Source organism: Phasianus colchicus, chromosome 24 (assembly GCF_987193195.1).
Source record: "Phasianus colchicus chromosome 24, bPhaCol1.hap1.1, whole genome shotgun sequence".
Lineage (NCBI taxonomy): Eukaryota > Metazoa > Chordata > Aves > Galliformes > Phasianidae > Phasianus > Phasianus colchicus.
The window spans coordinates 3,191,062-3,209,183 of NC_143459.1; the positions used below are offsets into that span (position 1 = coordinate 3,191,062).

At 49.5% G+C, this 18,122-nt stretch overlaps 3 protein-coding genes across 5 annotated transcripts; 1 reads left to right on the top strand and 2 right to left on the bottom strand.

Annotated features, from left to right (window-relative positions):
• Window positions 1-108: 108 nt before the first annotated feature.
• On the top strand, window positions 109-5,986 carry TAF12 (TATA-box binding protein associated factor 12). 2 transcript variants are annotated; one of them, XM_090124307.1, is made up of 7 exons: window positions 139-252; window positions 949-1,093; window positions 2,494-2,745; window positions 3,318-3,395; window positions 3,671-3,785; window positions 3,945-4,033; window positions 5,517-5,986. In XM_090124307.1, exons 2-7 carry the CDS (start codon window positions 1,025-1,027, stop codon window positions 5,550-5,552), a joined length of 639 nt encoding a protein of 212 aa, XP_089980433.1. In that variant the 5' UTR covers window positions 139-252; window positions 949-1,024; the 3' UTR covers window positions 5,553-5,986. The 2 variants fall into 2 exon arrangements, with proteins under 2 accessions (XP_031450837.1, XP_089980433.1); XM_031594977.2 differs by lacking the exon at window positions 949-1,093 and having other exon boundaries at window positions 109-252.
• Window positions 5,987-5,998: 12 nt separating this feature from the next.
• On the bottom strand, window positions 5,999-8,308 carry RAB42 (RAB42, member RAS oncogene family). Its single transcript, XM_031594980.2, has 2 exons — window positions 7,779-8,308; window positions 5,999-7,241 (listed from the first exon to the last, which is right to left on the bottom strand). Exons 1-2 carry the CDS (start codon window positions 8,237-8,239, stop codon window positions 6,821-6,823), a joined length of 882 nt encoding a protein of 293 aa, XP_031450840.2. The 5' UTR covers window positions 8,240-8,308; the 3' UTR covers window positions 5,999-6,820.
• A 397-nt stretch (window positions 8,309-8,705) lies between these two features.
• MTFR1L (mitochondrial fission regulator 1 like) lies at window positions 8,706-18,032 on the bottom strand. Of its 2 annotated transcripts, XM_031594976.2 has the most exons (8): window positions 17,946-18,032; window positions 17,613-17,740; window positions 16,620-16,724; window positions 15,101-15,210; window positions 13,852-14,063; window positions 11,460-11,769; window positions 10,238-10,363; window positions 8,706-10,151 (listed from the first exon to the last, which is right to left on the bottom strand). In XM_031594976.2, the coding sequence occupies exons 2-7, from the start codon at window positions 17,625-17,627 to the stop codon at window positions 10,258-10,260; spliced, it is 858 nt and encodes a 285-aa protein (XP_031450836.1). In that variant the 5' UTR covers window positions 17,628-17,740; window positions 17,946-18,032; the 3' UTR covers window positions 8,706-10,151; window positions 10,238-10,257. The 2 variants fall into 2 exon arrangements, with proteins under 2 accessions (XP_031450836.1, XP_031450835.1); XM_031594975.2 differs by having other exon boundaries at window positions 8,706-10,363.
• Window positions 18,033-18,122: the final 90 nt, after the last annotated feature.

An 18,122-nucleotide genomic window follows, 5' to 3' on the forward strand; every position in this document is an offset into this window, starting at 1 on the left:
GTGCATGCTGGGCCGCTCCCTTCCCCGCCACCACTCTGCGCACGCGCAGTGGCCCCTCCTTCGGAACCCGCGTTGCGCGCGGGCGGCGGCGCCTCTGCTAGATCCCGCTTTGCGCACGCGCAGAGCACCTCGTCCTCTGATTGGCGGTGCCGTAAATACTTCCGGGTGGTGCCCCGGAAGGGCATCCGGTGTGCGCGGCGAAGGGAGCGCAGCCGGCGGCGGGGCCTCGGTCCGCCCACGGGGCATGGGGAGGTACGGGGCGAAGGGGCCGGGGGAGCGGCGCGGGGTGCAGCGTGGGGTGCAGCCGGCCGAGCTGCAGCCGGTACCGGCGGGGCTGAGGCTGAGGCTGAGGCTGGCTGTGAGGGGCAGCGTTGGCCTCCCGGTGTGCCGGGGATGTCAGTCCTAAAGCAGGACGGGGGCACGGAAAGCCTCGTTTGATTCTAGACGCTAATTACAGCTCCGTGCTGCAGCAGCGGCGATGCTTAACGAGCTGCGGAGGATCGCCGGGAAGCGAATCGTGGTGTTCATTGAGGCCACGCCACCTGCTGCAAGGAGAGCACGGAGCTGCCCGGCAGTGCTCCCAACGGGAGCCCCAAAGCCCGCTGTCTGCTGGTGTAATCGGAGGGCTGGAGCTGCTCTGCTGTGTGTTCCTACGGGGTGTTCAGCCTGGAGAAGAAAAGGCTCCGGGAGAGCTCAGTGCAGCCTGCCAGTGCTTGGAGGGAGATCATAGACAGGAGGGAGAGCGACATCTGACGTGGGTCGATAGCGATAGGACAAAGGGGAATGGCTTTAAACTGAAAGAGAGAATTAGGTTGGATGAGCAGCACGACCCAGGCAGCTGCAAAGGAAATTCACAGATGGAATGCGTGCTGCAGTGTGGTGAAACTGTTTCCTGTTGAGATGTTACGAGGGAATGGGTGACACGGGAAATATCTGGTGTTCCTGTAGGAATGAGAGTGATGTGGAAGAGGAGGAAGAGAGAGTAGGTTAACGCTGGCTGCTGACCCCAGGAAGGCTTTGGGAAATGGCCTCTCCGTTCGCTGGGCCCACAGCAGTGGCTGATGTAATTAAAGATCTAGACACGCAGATAGCTGTAAGTAAACTGCGTGAGCTTGCCTTGAGTTGGCATGCAGGACTGGTGGGGACCTCCTCATCCTGGGTGTTTTGCCTTTGGTGATCTTAAAGGCACACAAAAAGTGCCAGTAAGATCGAGAGAGAAATGTGCAAAACGACTTTATACCAATAAAGTGCATCCTGCCCCAGGATTTCAAAGCATTGCACAGGCATCGCCTGCTCCCCTGCATGGCAGGTGAGGATTCCTGCTTGGTGGATGCATAAATGCAGCATGGGAGCAAATGGCCTCCAGCCAGCCTCTGTGCAAACCCAGGTGTGCAGTGAAATGCCTTGTCCAGAAACACCACGGAGGATGCTGAGATTTGAGCATAAGGGCCTTCTGCCATTGACTGGTTCAAACTGAGTGAGCTGGGAATTTGCTGAGAGCCCTACAGAAGCGTGTCTCAATGTAAATTCTTCTAGAAGAGCTCCACAGTGCAGCAGTGCATGGGTTTGTGTTGCAGTGAAGCACTAAAACAGCCACTGTCTGAGCGTGATTTCTGGTTTTGTTTTCTGTATGAATTAATCCAAACTAACAGCTTGCTGTGCTGAAGGGAAAATGTCTGTTTGTAGCTGAGATAGGAAACACTCTGCTCATCAGTCTGTATGTGAGTGTATTGCATACAGCAGCTCTGGTCCATCCACGCAATCACTTGCAGTTGACAGTGTGAGTAACCACAGGCACGTGGTGGTGACCCCAGGAGATCTGAGCTGCAGGTTGTGCTGCCAGAACCCCCCCTGGCTGCCTGTTAGGTTCCCTCACTGTGGCTTTTGGTGTCCTGCTGTGGGAAACCACATCCGTGTTTCCTTTCTTATCACTGTTCCTTAGAACTGGGGTTGAGCTCTGTGTTGTGAAGATGGCTCTGGATTTCAGGAGGGGGATTGCTGCAGAGCAGGTTTGGAGCAAAGCTGGAACTGAGACCTCCTGCATAGAGAGCCTGAGCCTGGTTGTCTTCTGGTTTGGGCTTCTGCCTCCTGGGTTTGTGGAGGATAGAGAGACCACGGACAGGGCTCAAGCCTGCTGTGCATTGCAGGCTGGGCTGTGTCCTTAAGTTAAATCTCAGCTCTGAGCACAGTTTCACCCTCAAAGCTGCCTTCAGTACATGTGAAGTGGTTCAGGCAGGCCCTGCTATGAGGCTGAATACATGCAGGACCCAGCAGGGCGAGGAGCCACTGTTGTCAGTGTGCTGCATGCAGCTGCTGTGCTTCTCAGGGCAAACTTCATTCCCCAGATACCATGGAATGTTTTCTAAACATTCCTCTTCCCTTACTGTGCCTAGAGACCTGATCTGTAAACTCTAGGTTCTGTCAAGTAGCGAGGGCAAAGCCCCCTTTGGATTCCTGCTCTGTTTGCTGACTGTCTTCTGTTTCTCTCTGCAGTTGATCGGTTTGGGTCCCCACAACCCCAAGAAGAAGCAGGACCTCGACAAGCTTTATGATCTAAAAGCTAAAGCCCAACAGATTATGAACCAGTTTGGCCCATCTACCTTGATCAACCTCTCCAACTTCTCCTCCATAAAGCCTGAACCTGCCAGCACTCCCCCTCAGAGCTCCATGGCAAACAGCACAGCCGTGGCAAAGATGCCTGGCACACCCAGTGGAGGAGGGCGGCTCAGTCCTGAAAGCAACCAGGTAAACTCATCTCCAGCTGCAGGGGAGATGCTCACACCTCTTACAACTGCTCTGCAGTGGTGAAATTCCCAATCTTTTGACATATTGGGACATATTGAGAGGATGCTGCCTTCTGCTCTGCAGTAATCCAGCACTCACGTGTGTCTGTTTGCCATTTGAAATGCTAAAGGTGATGAGCACTAGAGCAATGGAAATACTTCCTTTGTGTCCTGAACACAAAATTAATTGCTGGAACGTTGCTTGCATTTGCCTTTTAAGATTTCTCATTATGTCTTTGTCCTCTCTTGCCATCAGCCACGCTTCAGCCAGGGGCATTTTAGTGCTGATTTAGTGCAGGAGAATTAGTCATCCTGGCCTGTTGCACTCTGCTTTCTGTTCAGAGCAGTCACTGGTGCTTGAAAATGACTCCTTAGCACTTGATCTGCCCTTCCTGAGCCGATACTATGCATCAACACGGGTGACTTGGGTCTCTGCTTTGTGGGGGAGGAGGTCTTTTGTGGCCATGCAGGGTGGGCAGTTATTTGCTAAAACAGCACAGTAAATTATTCCTCTTTTCTCTCTCACGTACTCAGGTTCTAACCAAGAAGAAATTGCAGGACCTGGTGCGTGAGGTGGATCCAAATGAACAGCTAGATGAAGACGTGGAGGAAGTAGGTACCAACCCACAGCAGGGGCTGCAGGAAGAGCAGATCTGGGGTTTTCCACAGTCTGATGGCCCTTTGCCCAAAGCTGGGAGCGTTGTTTTATATTACACTGCCTTGTTCATGGCAGCCTTCAGCCATCCACATCTCTGCTTTCCAGTGTTCAGAAAACTTTCAGGGAAGCATGGCAAACACCCTTGAAACATTATCTTCTGAGGGTTTGTTTTCATAGTTTCAGCTGTTCAGTACTGATAAGACCTCGTCTTGTCCTCGTTCTGTGGCAGATGCTGTTGCAAATTGCTGATGATTTCATAGAGAGTGTGGTGACAGCTGCCTGCCAGCTCGCACGGCACCGCAAGTCAAACACCCTGGAAGTGAAAGATGTCCAGTTGCACCTTGGTAAGGAGCTTGCCCTCACCTGAGTGGTTGGCTCACACCCCACTGCTGGGGAGAAAACCCATGAGAAGATTCATTGCTCTCGTAATACGGGGATAATCTGCCCCTAACCCCACCCTCTCCAAGTGGGTGCAGTGTGCTGGCATGTTCTCTCTATTCCAGAACGTCAGTGGAACATGTGGATCCCGGGCTTTGGTTCTGAAGAAATCAGGCCCTACAAAAAAGCCTGCACTACAGAAGCTCACAAACAGGTAAGAAGCCCTCAGAACATGCTGAGAATCACATGGTAGAAGCCTGATGCAGGTAAGGTGCCCTTGGACTCCTGGCAGCGATGAATCTGTAGCCTCTTCCAAGTGGTTTGGACTTGAAGTAACTTCTGGAGTTTCCTCATTGGTTTGTGCAGAGAGGATTGAGTGTGGCAGCCTGGGTGGGAAGGGTGAAAAAGCAGCTGAGAACATTTTTGGTTGTTGGAGTGATGTAATGCGATGGAAAGCACAGCAATGACAGCAGAGTAGCAAAGTTCTAGACTGCAACAAATGCAACAGCTGTGGGCACAACAACAAAGGAAAGAAGCTGCTTACCTTCAGAAGGCCTCAGGTACAGCAGGGATCTACAATGAGAGATACCCTCACCTCCACTGCTAACCTTTAAATGAGGTCTGGGAAGGGGTGGATCCTGGCTCCAACCCTTCCAGTCACTCAGGTGCATTGCATGCACCTGAGCTTCCCTGGGTTGGCCCTGCCTTCCCACCAGGTGCTCAATCACTGCTTCAAGCCATGACTTAACATTTCCACTACAACTGTAGATCACACAGACGCCATAGGAATTACTGTAGGTCTGCAAAGCGCTTGCCCTGCCCCTCCTGGCCTGATGTTTCCTCTGCAGGTGGTTAGAAATCAAGGCAAGGCCTGGGATTTTCTTCCCAGAATGCTAAAGAAGGACTGGAGGAGGCAGGAGCACAACTGAGATTCCCTGAGGGACTGCCTGAGAGAAGTCTTGTGGCCAGTTCTGTCTGGGATGCAGCATATGGTGCAAGTAACCAGAACTGCCACCCTGCATTTGCAGATCCATGCTGCATGGTACAGAGTCACAGTGGCTGGATGTGGTGTCACACACAGGAATCAGTGCTGCCACAAGCAGGCTTTGGCTCAGCTTCCTTGGGCTTCTATGTACCCACAGGCCAAGGCTGCAGTCATACATACTGTGAGCAGCACAGGGCACCTGCTGTGTCTTCATGTCACAGGTCTCAGCTGCCTATCACCATCAGGTTAAACAGTTGCAGCAGAGAGCATGCAGTTGTCTGTGATTTCAGCTGTGACTGCAGCTGGGCAGCTGTTTTTTTTTCCCCCTTAATTTTGCTTTAACTGAATTGAGTGATTGCTTTTGAAGTATGAGGCCAGAGGCAGGTGCCCTGCAGGAACTGTTGGAGTTCCTGGGTGGTATTGCAACTCTCCTCCTGGAGCTTGGGTGGGCTTTGGTCCCTCCCCTGATGCTGCTGCTCTGCTTTGTCACACAGCCTTTGCAGCCTGGGGGGCTGAGTGGGGACATGCAGACACTTCCTTTTCCTCCAGGGCTCTGAGATTCAAATGGACTCGACAGACCTGTGTAGAAACAAAACAGGCAGTGCCCTGAGAGAACCCGAGATGGGTTGTTCTGCACAGCTGCTGTTCAGGTTGTTTTGCAGTAACTTCATCTGAGACTCAGCTTCCCACATTCTTCTCTTTCTTCTTACAGAGAATGGCACTGATTCGCAAAACCACCAAGAAATAACCCCTGGGAAGAGCTCGAGGCGACAGCGGTGCATTTTGGGATCTCTGCCTCTCACTGCAACCTCTGCAATGCCATCCGTGGGATATTTTTGTTAATGCTTTACAGAGAAGCATATATTTTTTATTAATGGTGCAGCAATATCTGACTTTATGAGGAGATCTGCCAAAAACATTCTGTCCTCGTTCCCCCGTAAGAGCGCAGCGTATCTCAAAGCAAAGACTTTTATTTGTGACTTGAAAGTGGTTTATCGTATAAGTGATTATCCGAGGGACAGAGCATTTGATCGTGTGTGTGGGACAGTATTAGAAGCATCTGTAGAGGTTTTTGTTTCCTCCTTCCTGCCCCTCCCCGCTCCAGTACTTTGTAATGTCAGTGTTTATATAAATACTTGCGTTTGTTTTACATGAATAAAGAAATTATTAATCTAAAACCAAGGGAAAGAGGCAGCTGTGGGGTTACCCTGGTGTCTGTGTGTGAGATCTGTGCTGGACTTCGAGTTGAGTCGGGGGTTTGGGTGGTCTCTGCTCTGCAGATGGGGCTGTGCCCACCCTGTGCTCACTGAATCAAGGCCTCCTGATGTGGTTCAGCCTCTACTTGGCTGGAGGTAGGAGGGATGTGGTGGCTGAGGATAAGAAATGAGTAGGTTCATGACATAAAGATGTGAAGAAGGGTCACATCCCAGCATCTGTTCTGCCCAAACTGGCACACATCAGAGAAACTATGGATGCTGTGGGATGTGGTGAGGAGGGAGAGGGCAGCTCTGTGTGCTCCCTGCAAAGAAAGGGAGGTTGTAGACACTGCAGAGCTCACTGCTGGGGCTCCAGAGCTGCCAGCACCCATGGGTGAAACCCACTTTGTTGATAGATGAAGGCTCTGTCCAGCTGGGGAGCCCAGGGCATGCAGTGAGTGCAGCTGAGGCCGGTCTGACTGGTGCTCGGGAGGGAGAGGCAGCTCGTGGGGCACAGAGCTGCTTTGTGTTCCCAGGTTCTGCCCAAAGCGTGGCTGTGTGCTGCTGGGCACAGGGCTGAGGGAGTTTTCTGCTAGATAATAAAAAGGGTTTGGGACCCGAGGGCACAGGGAGGGGCTGTGCTCGCTGTCTGGGAACCGCTTTGTAAGGGGGGGGAAGAACAGAAGAATGGAGCCCTGGCACCTCCCTTTCCCCAGGAAATGGGGCAGGCAGTGGGGTGAGCAGAGGGCTGTTTAATGCCATCACTCACTGCTCCTCTTTCCTCAGCACCTGGCAGAACCCAGTACCTCCCATCCCCTCCTTAGCACGCGCACCTCTTCTGCTTCTCCTCCTTCTTTGGGCACGGTGCTGGCAGTGGGACGCTGCTCTTCACCCCATCCCAAGCCTCACACGGTGCCAGCAGCCCGCTCTGCAGCGCCCGGTAAATGGCCACGCTCAGCATCTGGAACGCCTGCGTCACATCGCTGCCATCCTTGGCTGAGGTCTCAATGTACTGCACGCCCAACGAGGCCGCCAGCCGCTCCGCCTCCCTCCTGCCCACCTTCCGTTCTCCCACCAGGTCGCTTTTGTGTCCCACCAGCAGGAAAACCACGTGGAAAGGTTGGACTGTGTCTGTCACCTCCCGGTGCCAGCGCCGGATGCTCTCGAAGGACGCGCGGTTGGTGAGGTCGAAGAGCAGCATTGCACCCGCAGAGTTGCGGTAATAGGAACGGGTGACAGACCTGGAGTGCAACCAGAGGTGGGGTGAGGGGATCCCCTTTTGTTGGAGCATCCCTGCCCCACCACCCTGCCATCAAGGCCACCCTATGACCAAGGAGAACCAGATCGTTCGCTGTATCAATCGCCCCAGGCAGCTCCATCACCACAATGTGGTGCACGTGGAATGGAAGCGTTCCCATCTCAGATGTGTTTTTTTGGGGGGGATGCAGCCAGCAGCACCAATATCCCTTTTGTCCCATTGGGAAACAAAGCAAACTGGTGCCATGCTCTGCCCATGGACTCTGGGGTGCAGGGAAGCCGCTTTGCCCTGATCCCAGCAGGAGCACCCCAGCCTCTCCCCCGTCCCCCTGCAGCTCCAGGGGCCCACGGGCTCCTTTGGGCCCTCTGCACTTGGATGCAGGGCTCAGAAGTGAACCCTAAAGGCCACCTGAGGGCAACACCTTTAGCAATGGAGACACAGCCCTACCAGGGCGTCCTCGGGATCCCAGCCCGCAGGAATCCATCTCCCCCTGCCTCCCCACGAGCAAAGCAGGACCCACCTGAAGCGCTCCTGCCCAGCCGTGTCCCAGAATTGCAGCTTGACCTGCAGCCCCGGCTCCAACTCCAAGAACTGAACGTAGAAATCCACCCCCACCGTCTGATTGACAGCATCCAGGAAAACCCCCTCGGTGTAACGTCGCAGCAGGGAGGATTTGCCCACGGTCGAATCCCCCAGCATGATCACCCGGAACTGGTAATGCCACCGCGGCTCCATCGGCTCCCACCAACCCCACACCCACTGCGTGCTGGGGCAGGCACTGCTGCTCCTCCCTGGGGTGTGGGAGGCGTTCCTGGGGATGGGGTGGCACAGAGGAGGGGTGGGGTGCTTAGGATCACCTCCCACTTTGCTCAACTCCATCCAGCTGTAGGCACCAGGGGCTGTTTGGGTGCACGGTGCCAGCCGTGCTGTGGGGCGCAGCCCTGGGACACGGGGCTGGGGGTCTTCAAATGATGTGGACATGTGTGCAGAGCAGTGGGTGAGCCTCTCAGCACCCCATAAAGCAAAGCATCCCCCCCCCACCCCCCCTGTGTCACAGCTGTGGGGTACCAGCACTTGGCAGAACCTTGATCTCCACGCAGGAAACATTTGGTTTTGGGTGCTGACCATTTGCCAGCACTTCAGGGAGTTCCACACTACAATGCCTGGCCCTGCCAAGCCTCTCACCACCACTGGGAGGATGCTAAGGCACAGTCACAACTCCACAACACCCAAAAGTTGTCTGCACAGACCCACAAACCCTCCACGTATCCTGCGGGGCAGCCATGCTCACCCACACTGCATGGGGAGTCCTGGGACTCCTCAGCATTCATAAGGGAACCTTCCATAGGAATCTCCTCCCAGCCAATCATACCACAAATGCAACCCACTCCTGTGCTCCAGGGCTGCACAGAGAGCTCAAAGGCACAAAATGAAGGAATGCAGCCATTGTGGGCAGCTGTTGTGTATAAAGGTAGCTCTTTATGATTCAATATTAATGAAGAAAGTGCAAACCTGTCTTTCATGATATCTCACAATCATTCTCCAAAGTCATACTCTGATACATAAAGCACAGATTCAGAGGAGCAGCCATTTCAGCCCTACAGATCCAAGGCCTGTAGCAATGGCTCAGCCTCAGTTTAACTTTATTTCCTGGAAAACTACTGAAGCAAAAATCATCATCTTCACCCTGTGATAGAAAAAACAACTCATTATGCTTTGTGTTCTAAGGCTAGCAGCAAAGCACTGGTCAAGCTGAGAACTGGAGGTGACTTGAAGTCCTTGCTTCCTTTCAGAACACAGCTCTGTCTGTGCCTGAGCCTCAGTGTGCTCCAGGGTGCACTACAGGCTTTTCCCAGCACACTCCAAGGACTCCCTTTTGTACTCTAGGCCACAGCAGACTACACCCAGAGCTCCCTGTGGCATTTTAGGGCACCCTAGAGACCTTCCAGTGTGCCCTAAAGGACTCTCAAGGCCCCCATGGTACCCTAGGCCCCACTAGAATACTTTCACAACCCCTCAGTGCCTGAGATGCTCCTCAGCACAATCTAGCAACCTCCAAGAACCACCCAGTGTGCTCTAGGAAATCCTCCAGTGCTCCCACAGCTCACCAGTGTGCTCCAGAGGCTTCCTAGTGACCCTGGAGGCCTCCCAGAGCCACACACTGTGTTCCAGGGCACTGTCACAGCTCCTCAGGGTGCCCTCAGGTGCCCCAGCAGCTTCCCAGTATCCCCCCCCAGTGCATTCTAGAGCACAGCAGAGAGTTCATAGAGATTTCCAGAGAAATACCTTCTCAGTGCTAAATAAAACACGTTGTATGATACAAGGTCCATCAATGAAGTCTTAAATTTATGGCAAGAAATAAAGGCCATTCTGTCATGCAATCATGGGGATAATTAGTGAGCTAAGAAATACCCAGGAGAGAGTAAAACCAGCCAGCAGCCTTCAGATGTGACTTCAGGGTTTCATCACTTCCTTCAATTTCATTCTACCATGAGGTTAGACAAAGTTATCAGGAAGACATCCTTCAGCACTGTGAACCCACAGCCTGCCAAACACAGAAGGCCTGGGAAGCATTGCTCAGCTTTCTCAGCAGCTCTGCACCATGCTCAGAACAGAAAGAAGTGGACGTGTGACCTCTGTGGATACTGGAAATGGTGATCGTTTATATTGCAACAAAAAAAAGTTTTAATGTGACTTTGAGTAGGCAGAAAGAACATCATCCAGCAGCACTCACTGCACTCTGTAGAATATCCTTAACCAGTCATCAACATCAAAATACAGAGGAAAAAGAACTTCCATCTTAAAAAGGGTTTTTTTTTTCTTAAATATAACAACACATGGAAAACATGTCAAATCCAGAGGGTCTTTCTTAAGTGTCCAGTGCAGAAAATTCCTAATAAATAAAAGTGGCAAAAGGTTCAATCCTTAGGAAGGCAGCTACTGTAGAGGAAATTTTGTGAGCTTAACACTTTTGCTTACGGAGCTGAATGACTGTAACATCATTTCTCCTTCAGAGTCAGATCTTCCTCCTTCAGGGCAAATTTTCTTCTCAAGACTTCTGCTATAAGAACAGCAGGGTCTTCCTCCTTCGCAGAACTTCGGTTTCTACATGGAAAACAAACACACAGTGTGTTAGTAAGAAGAAGTGCCCAGCTGGTGGCTGGCAGCCCTGCTCTGACACCTGCAAGTATTTCTCTGCAGCATTCTGTGTTGGCTTCCATCACCTGGAGCTCATTGTGTTGGGTGAAGGGGGGTATTCTGAAAACCTCAGCATTCAAATTTCAGGATTTTTGTTCAATTGTGTTAATAACAGGTAAATAAAATAAAAATTTGCTCATTATTAACAAGCTACGTCCCCTCAGTATAAATATACTAGCACTGCTTGTTTTGTCTTTTTGTTCCTTTTCTCTTACCAAAAGATTGTGTAATTGCAAGACCTATTTCAGTTTCTTAAAAGCTGTATCTTTCATAAAGTCATTAAGTTGTAAAGTCATTAAGCTTATTTTGATTCCTTAAGGTCATGTAGTCTATCCATATAGTTTAAGACAGATTGTACACGTTAAAGTGCCAACATTTTGGAGATAATTGTAGTATACAGCTGCTGTTGCTGGCCTCCAGACTTCTGAGTATTGTTTTACCTTAATCTAACCAGGGTTTTCACAACCCTGCTCACCCCCTCCCACTCCTTATGGGCAGGACATGACAACTACAAAGAGATGTTCCCCCTCTCTGAATCATGAGCATACAGCAGTACCAACAAGCAGGTGAATACAACATCTGGTGTTGGGGAGCAATGGAAGGCAATGATAATGCCTTCTACCAGGACAAGAGCACACTTATAAGGGTATTTGTTAAGATTTAGCCTAGAAAGCAATAGGGAACGTGGCTCACCCTTTCTAATGAGTGGTGACAGCTCAAGAAGAGCACAATGTCTGAAGAGAGACATTGCTCCCTTGGCTGCTAACACTTAAATGAGGGTAAGGAGGACCCAGGGTCCAGCCCTTCCAGTCACTCAGATACACTGCTTGCACCTAAGCTCCCTGTGTTAGCCATGCCTTCTCACCTGGTGCTCAATCACTAGTTCAGGCTGTGACCTAGCAATCCTCACACAGGTGTCTACAGTGATCTGACAAACAAAAGCAGAAAAAAAGAAGAAAAAAAAGATGCCAAACTTTGAAAGAGAAAATAAAATCAGACTTACAAGTCTTTGCTCTGCTTCATCCTATGAATGTCTTTTAGAATGCCCATCATGTCTGCAAAACTGCTGGCCTTTGAAAGAGACACAGAATCTTCCTCATCAGGATCCTTTGGTTCTGATTTATAGCACTCAGACGTAGAACAAAGCATGGAGACTGATGGAAGCTCAGGGCTCTCGAGTTCTGCCTCCTCCTCTGTGATGTCACTGATGACAAAGGATGTTGTGGATTGGAAAGAGGGTCCAAAACAGTGCAAAGGAGAAGATGCATTTGAACTTCCTGGAGATAATACATCAGGGGTGAAGGAAGCAGAAGCTGAAAGAGAAAACAATACAGGTAAAAAGATTAAATAATAGTTTATATTTTCTTTTGGTTTTGTTTTCTCAAAACAACAGAATATAAACCTAGGGGCACCATGAGCCATCCACCCTTCTGTTATTTAAAGAATAAAAGTAAGGAAATAATCACAGTGCTTTACTCTCCATGGCCACTCCACTTTTTATGACATGATACTGCAGCACAAGACAGAGATGTGCTTAGTCTATTTCTCAATGAAAGAACTTTCCTGCACTGACAAAGAAACAAAACCACCCTGTATTTTAATGCCCTAACACCCTTGGCCTCAACAGTATGCTTGTCAATAGTTATTAATTGCCAGCTGAGAGACTTCTCTAACAGTATAAAAGCAGATTGCACGACGTTTCTTTTTTGACATCAATCTTTCCAAAATGAGACTGCTATGTAGTTCAGATAACTGAGCTCCAGTTAAGCCCTAAACCATCCCTCCCCACATCAACTCAGAAGACACTGAAGTCAATAAGAACAGTTCTCACATGCCATCTGGTAAGCAGGCACATTGCTGAGTTGAGGGCAGAGAAGTACTGAATGATTAAATCGTTTTTCTCCCATCCAGATCTCTAATCTTCCTCATCGTTACTTTCAGTGAATTAAAATTCACTGAAATTCTAACTTGCATGTTGGACAGCTAGAGAGCTGAGAGCCTGGGGAGGGGAAGAGCAAGGAATCTGCCCTGCTCTTTATTCCTATTTCTTTGTTGCTCTGAATCAGAGCAATGAGGGAAGAGGACACACGCAGCTCTGTGAAGCACACATCTGTGACAGCCTGTTGTACAGCTGCTCCCTGCAGAGCTGAGGGCAACGTAGCTCCTCGCTCCCATACAAAAAGCAGCATTCCACCTACATCAAACACCACAACTCTGCTTCACATTCAAATGCTTTTCAGTCACAGAGAACTGAACTAAAAATAACCAATCATCAGAGCTGTGAGTCCCTGGGGGCTCCAGCAATCAGCCACGCTGCATTCCACACATCACGAGATGCAGTTCCATGCACACGCTGTGTCCTGTGGTGCTGAGTGGCAATCTGGGAACTGCTTGCTTTTGGATGCAGGGTAAGGATGGTTTTGTAGCCACTATCCCCACCACAAACAGCTGCAGGACATCAGTTCAAGTGGTGTTCGATCTTGTTTTGTTGTTTTAAAGTAATGGAAAAATTATAAATCCTTCTTTTCCTCGCAGCTGTAACACAACTGCTATCTTGGTCGCTGGCCAAAATATTCTGCATACATGAGATGCAGCCTTTAAGAAAAAACTGCCTCTAATTCAATTCCTGCAGTTTGCAGAACTGTTTGTTTTTCAATGAATTCCGAGAGACCAACAATTCCATTTTCTGACTGCTCCACAAACAGATATCCAGGTACTTCTGGCCTTGCTAGCTTCCACACTCAAGCAGCCACTGCAGCAACACATCTTGTACAAATACTAGGATTTGGATTCTAGCAAATTTCTTCTCATTTCCAGAGCTCATATGAACTGTATACACCCTGTACACCCACACAAGGAAGGCCATGAAAGGAAGAACGAACTCACAGCTCAGTTTCATGGCCAAAACATGAATTTTATCTGCATGCATGTTTACTAAAAGAAATAATGATTAAAAAAAAAAAAATCAGATCAACCACGCTCTTCCCCAAGTACTTTCTTTGTTACATAAATAGGACTATGCTCACAACAGAAACAAGTGCTGTTGGTCACTCCTACCCAACTCAAGATGTGGCCCTCACACCCATAGTCAACTTGGTGCAGGAATGGCAAGAATACACCATAAACTGCCATGGAACAAGGTGGTTGGGATGAAACACCCTGCAGAACAAATGCAGTCACAAAGCAACACCTGGTCCTTCTGAAAAAGAAACAAGATTCCTCTAACAAAATAAATGCAGACATCTAGACAAAGAACCAGCACTGAGTTGGCATCACACCAATAAGAGTGCCAGTCCTGCTCAAACAGTAACAAGTCTGCTCTGTATGGAGGAAATAACATGCTTCACTAATACAGCCATTCTCATTCAAGAAAAGAAAACTCATTGTGTTCCTACCTGACCCTGCAGCAACAATTTTAGCTATCTGACTCCGAAGGTGACTCAGCTCATCCTGGAGCTCTGTCGTTCGGCTCAGTGCAGGTAAACCAGGCTTCTTCAAGGCCAGCAGCTTCTCTTCCTGCTTCCTCAGGTTGGGGACTGAAGCATTTCGCTGTATGACTGTGAAGGGACTCGGTTTCCATTTGTGTTTCAGTGGGCGAGTGTCACTTCTACAAGACAAGGACCTGTCAGTCACTGATGAATCCAAGCCCTTCCACAACAGTGCTCAGCATCTCTCTGCCCCTCCCTTGGGATAGCAAAACAGTTCAACACGATAAATTAAGCCTCTTATACTACTGTGCTCTACGCCTTGTTTGGATGTGCTGTGCCATCACACGTGCTGTCTCTCTGCATTGCAAGGAACAGAAAGTCAAAGAAATCACAATCAAACAGCACAAGACAAGGTGAAGTGATACAGGGACAGAAGTCTCCATGTGCTCCCAAGGTTTCAGATCACATCCCTCCTGCTAACTGTATCCCCATGCTGGGCAGTATGCTGGGTGCACAAGCTCAAGCACCACCTACCCATTAACTTCTGCCTCTGATTTAATCTCTTACAGGATAACTACTGTTGTTGTCCCATTTAAAGGACAAAGGTTCCATTGAACAGTACCAAACTCCTCAGGGCTAAATGTATCAGTCCCAGGAAAACTGGGACTCACTTTGAGAGCTGGAACAAGAGGCAGTGGGCACTAACTGGAACACAGGAGGTTCCATCTAAACATCAGGAAGCACTTCCTTACTGCGCAGGTGATGGAGCACTGGAATGGGTAGCACACAGAACTTGTGGAGTCTCCCTTCTTGGAGATGTCCAAAAGCCATCTGGGTTACACTGCTGGAAACTCCAGGTGTCCCTGCCTGAGCAAGAGATGACCTCCAGAGGTCCTTTCCAATCTTAACTATTCCGTGATCCTGTGAGCTCAACCCTTCAACTTCCTAGGCTGAAAAATACTATAAGCTGGTGGCTTGCTCTGCTCAGATGTTTCAGTGAGTAAAACACAGCACAAGCTCTTAGTGCTTTGTGGGAATTCCTCCAGGAAATCTCTGTATTTTTCTTGTCCCTTGGGAAAAACATCTTTGAACAGGCATCACATCAGTTCTCAAGGTGACTAGAGGTCATGAGCACTGGATCAATTTCTGGCCTGTGCTACACAAAAGAAACCACTTTATAAAAATAAGGGTCAACAGACGAACAGATGAAACCAACCTGACTCGGGCATATGTTTCTTCATCATCTGCTGCTATCCACCCAATGTCTGCCAGGGTGGGGACAGGAGGGGCATCATTTAAATAGAGCTCTGAAACATTAGGTAGAACCTACAAAGAAGAAAATGACATGAAGGAAATGATGGTCCTGTTTCCTGAAGCCACTCTGGATTTGCTACACTGTTTGTCAGAGCCCTTCTCCTCTACACCAAGCCAGCAAACAAATTTGCAACACTGTTTACCCTATGAAAATGTAGTGCTCCTCTGTGCCGGTTTCAATCTGTGTTCTTGGGTGCCTCAGTGTTACTGTGCTATGAGTCTAAATAGCAAAGCAACCAAGGGATATTTGATACTGCTTAACACACTGCCTAGGCCACGTGCAACACTTTGTCATTACAAGTCCTTGAGCTTTAAACAGTTACACAAGTGCTTCCATTAACCTTCCTCACTGCTTAGGAAAGTCTCAGCAGCTGCACAGGGCCACAACACAAAGCAGTGGTTCAGCAACACGTTTCTATTTTCCCTAGCTACCAGCTCTCCAACTCTGCACAGGCATTATTTTAGGAGGTATTTTCCTCAATGTTTACCCGTGGTCACTTACAAGCACAGGAATTACAATAAAAGAAAAAAAAATATATCTTAAAGTTAAGTATGCAGCTACATACTTAAAGTTTTGCAAGTGCTGGTCTACAAACATTTGGTTTATGGTACAGCAGTTCATGAGAGACACAATGAGATCAACATATCAAAGTAATTCAGATACACTCAATTTATAATAAGTGCTCATCTGCACATAGAAGATGCTAAGCATGATGTCCCAACAAGCAAGCTTTCCACACATTACCCTTATTTTTTTTCTGTCTGAATGGTGTGCTGACACTGAACACAAAGACACATCAAAAATAAAGATCCAATCCACAATCTGTCAAGAGAACTAATGGGGACTGACATCTGGAAACAGTTGCATGTACATTTTTCCAGAAGCTCTATCTTATGTCAGTAGCACGACGTCAATTTATGCTGACTGAAAATTATCCTGATGTTTTCTTCTACTTAGTCATGTCCTCATAGTATGTGGTTGCCTTGTTTTTATTAAGTATTTATTTATTTATTTATTTATTTGAAAGAAGGAGGAGAAAAGAAGTTGCTTTGATTTGTCTTCTACGCCAGTGAGCATGGAGGGGGAATAGTGCAAGACATATCTTCCATTAGCTTTTTTTTTTTTTTTTTTTTGAGACACCATTAACTGAACATTGCTTCTGCTTGCAGTGTGGTTCTGGTATACAACAAGGAGGTTTCTCTTGGTGGAAACCATGCTGGAGGTGTTGAAGGCCAGGTTGGATGGGGCCCTGGGCAGCCTGGGCTGGTATTAAATGTGGAGATTGGTGGCCCTGCATGTGGCAGGGGGCTGGAGATTCATCATCCTTGAGGTCTCTTCCAACCCTGGCCGTGTGATTCTGTGAGAGTGCCCTGTTTTACTTCCTACACACCATCACCAAACTCCTTGTGAGCATGCTTACCTCAAAGGTGGCTCTGGGACAGGGCTTCAAAGGGAGGTTGGATCCAATCCTCCTGACAACGCTGCGTGCCGAGCCGTGGGGTTTGTTCTGCCAAATGGGGATTGTCTGAAAGAAGCCATATTACACAATTAATATTCAAAGTCAGCTGCCCTTCTTATGACCTATTAAACTGGGAACCGTCATATATAATCCGATCTCTGATTTTCTATTTGCTTAAAGATAGTTTTAATTAGGAATATGAGAACCTACCAATAGCTAAGGTTCTAATTCCATCAAACTGTGCTTTAGCTGAACATAAATGGCAGTGAATCAGTTACTGAGGGGCATTTTAAACACAAGTGCACTATTTCAGGACTGAAAGCTACAAGCGTTCAGGAACAGACACTGAGCAATAAATAAAAACATGCTGACAGGAGGAAAACATTGTTGTATGAACAGCCCAGAAGAAAAATGAAGCCAGAAATCACATTTAAAGGAGGTACCTTTAATTCTATGATCTTTAAAAGCAGTGCTGACACAACTGTGAACAATTCTTGAGCAACAAAGCATCAATTCTATTTAATGCCTATCCAAACTGAGAACAGTCACAGGGAGCATTTTCAGAATCAGAGTGTTTTTGTGATCTCTGGTTACTAATTAAGCTGATTCCTAAGAAGTTCTGTCTCTCTTTAGTTGCTCTCCCTCCCCCAGTTTTACAGCTCTGCCATTGGCTTTCTGACAGGACACTGCACGGGACCGGGCAGCAAACACCACAACGAGAGCCAGGAATCCAAACAGCTTCTTCTGCTCAGCTCACCACCAAACCCATTAAGAAGTTAACAACGCAACGTGCTACGCGCACAAAGCCTACACGCTGACCTTAAAATAGCAGTTACATCACCGCACTGAAAGCTCCCCCTGTGCGTGCTTTGAATCGAACCTCCGGCAGGGCAGCGCGTGGGGTGGGACGCCAGGAGCACCGCGGAGCCGCTGTACGGTGATGGCGGTACTTACGGACTCCGCTGCCATATCGGGCACCGGCAGCTCGTCAGCGGGGCGGGATCAGGGCTGCGTGCTGCGGATCCCGGGGACGCGCTCCGGCCTCATGGCACGCCGCTCGGGGCCGCGCTGCGGGCTTCTCGCTACAAGACAGCGGTCATCGCGCTGCAGCGCCGCGCTCTCCCGCACCGGCGCCGCGCCAGCAGCGACCGAGCCGGGCCAAGCGCGTCCCCTACGCGCTGCCGAGCACCGGCGGTGCCGCCCGGCCGCTCCCGGCTCGAAGCGGCGATGTCACCCAACCCGACGGAGCAGAACGCGCCGCCCCGTCCCGCCCTCACCCAGCGCTACCTGAGAGAGAGCAGCGTCCCGCCGCGCCCAGCACCCGCCCCCCCACGGCCCGGAAGTAGAAGGCGCACCGGAAGCGGAAATCCTCCGCGCACTTCCGCTGCGGCTCCGCGCGCATGCGCCGTAAGCCTGTAGGCAGCACGTGGAGAGAGCGCATCCTTTACACCCACCCCACCCCTC

Bases quoted from the DNA above. Each gene is read 5' to 3' on its own strand.
- TAF12 (XM_090124307.1), top strand. From the start codon at position 1,025: ATGGCCTCTCCGTTCGCTGGGCCCACAGCAGTGGCTGATGTAATTAAA. The intron at 3,786-3,944 runs GTAAGGAGCTTG...TCTCTATTCCAG, and splicing joins AGATGTCCAGTTGCACCTTG to AACGTCAGTGGAACATGTGG. The intron at 4,034-5,516 runs GTAAGAAGCCCT...TTCTTCTTACAG, and splicing joins CTACAGAAGCTCACAAACAG to AGAATGGCACTGATTCGCAA.
- RAB42 (XM_031594980.2), bottom strand. From the start codon at position 8,239: ATGTCCACATCATTTGAAGACCCCCAGCCCCGTGTCCCAGGGCTGCGC. The intron at 7,242-7,778 runs GTGGGTCCTGCT...GTTGCACTCCAG, and splicing joins GCTGGGCAGGAGCGCTTCAG to GTCTGTCACCCGTTCCTATT.
- MTFR1L (XM_031594976.2), bottom strand. The intron at 15,211-16,619 runs GTAAGCATGCTC...TCTTCTTTGTAG, and splicing joins GTCCCAGAGCCACCTTTGAG to GTTCTACCTAATGTTTCAGA. The intron at 10,364-11,459 runs GTAAGTCTGATT...TTTTCCATGTAG, and splicing joins ATGAAGCAGAGCAAAGACTT to AAACCGAAGTTCTGCGAAGG.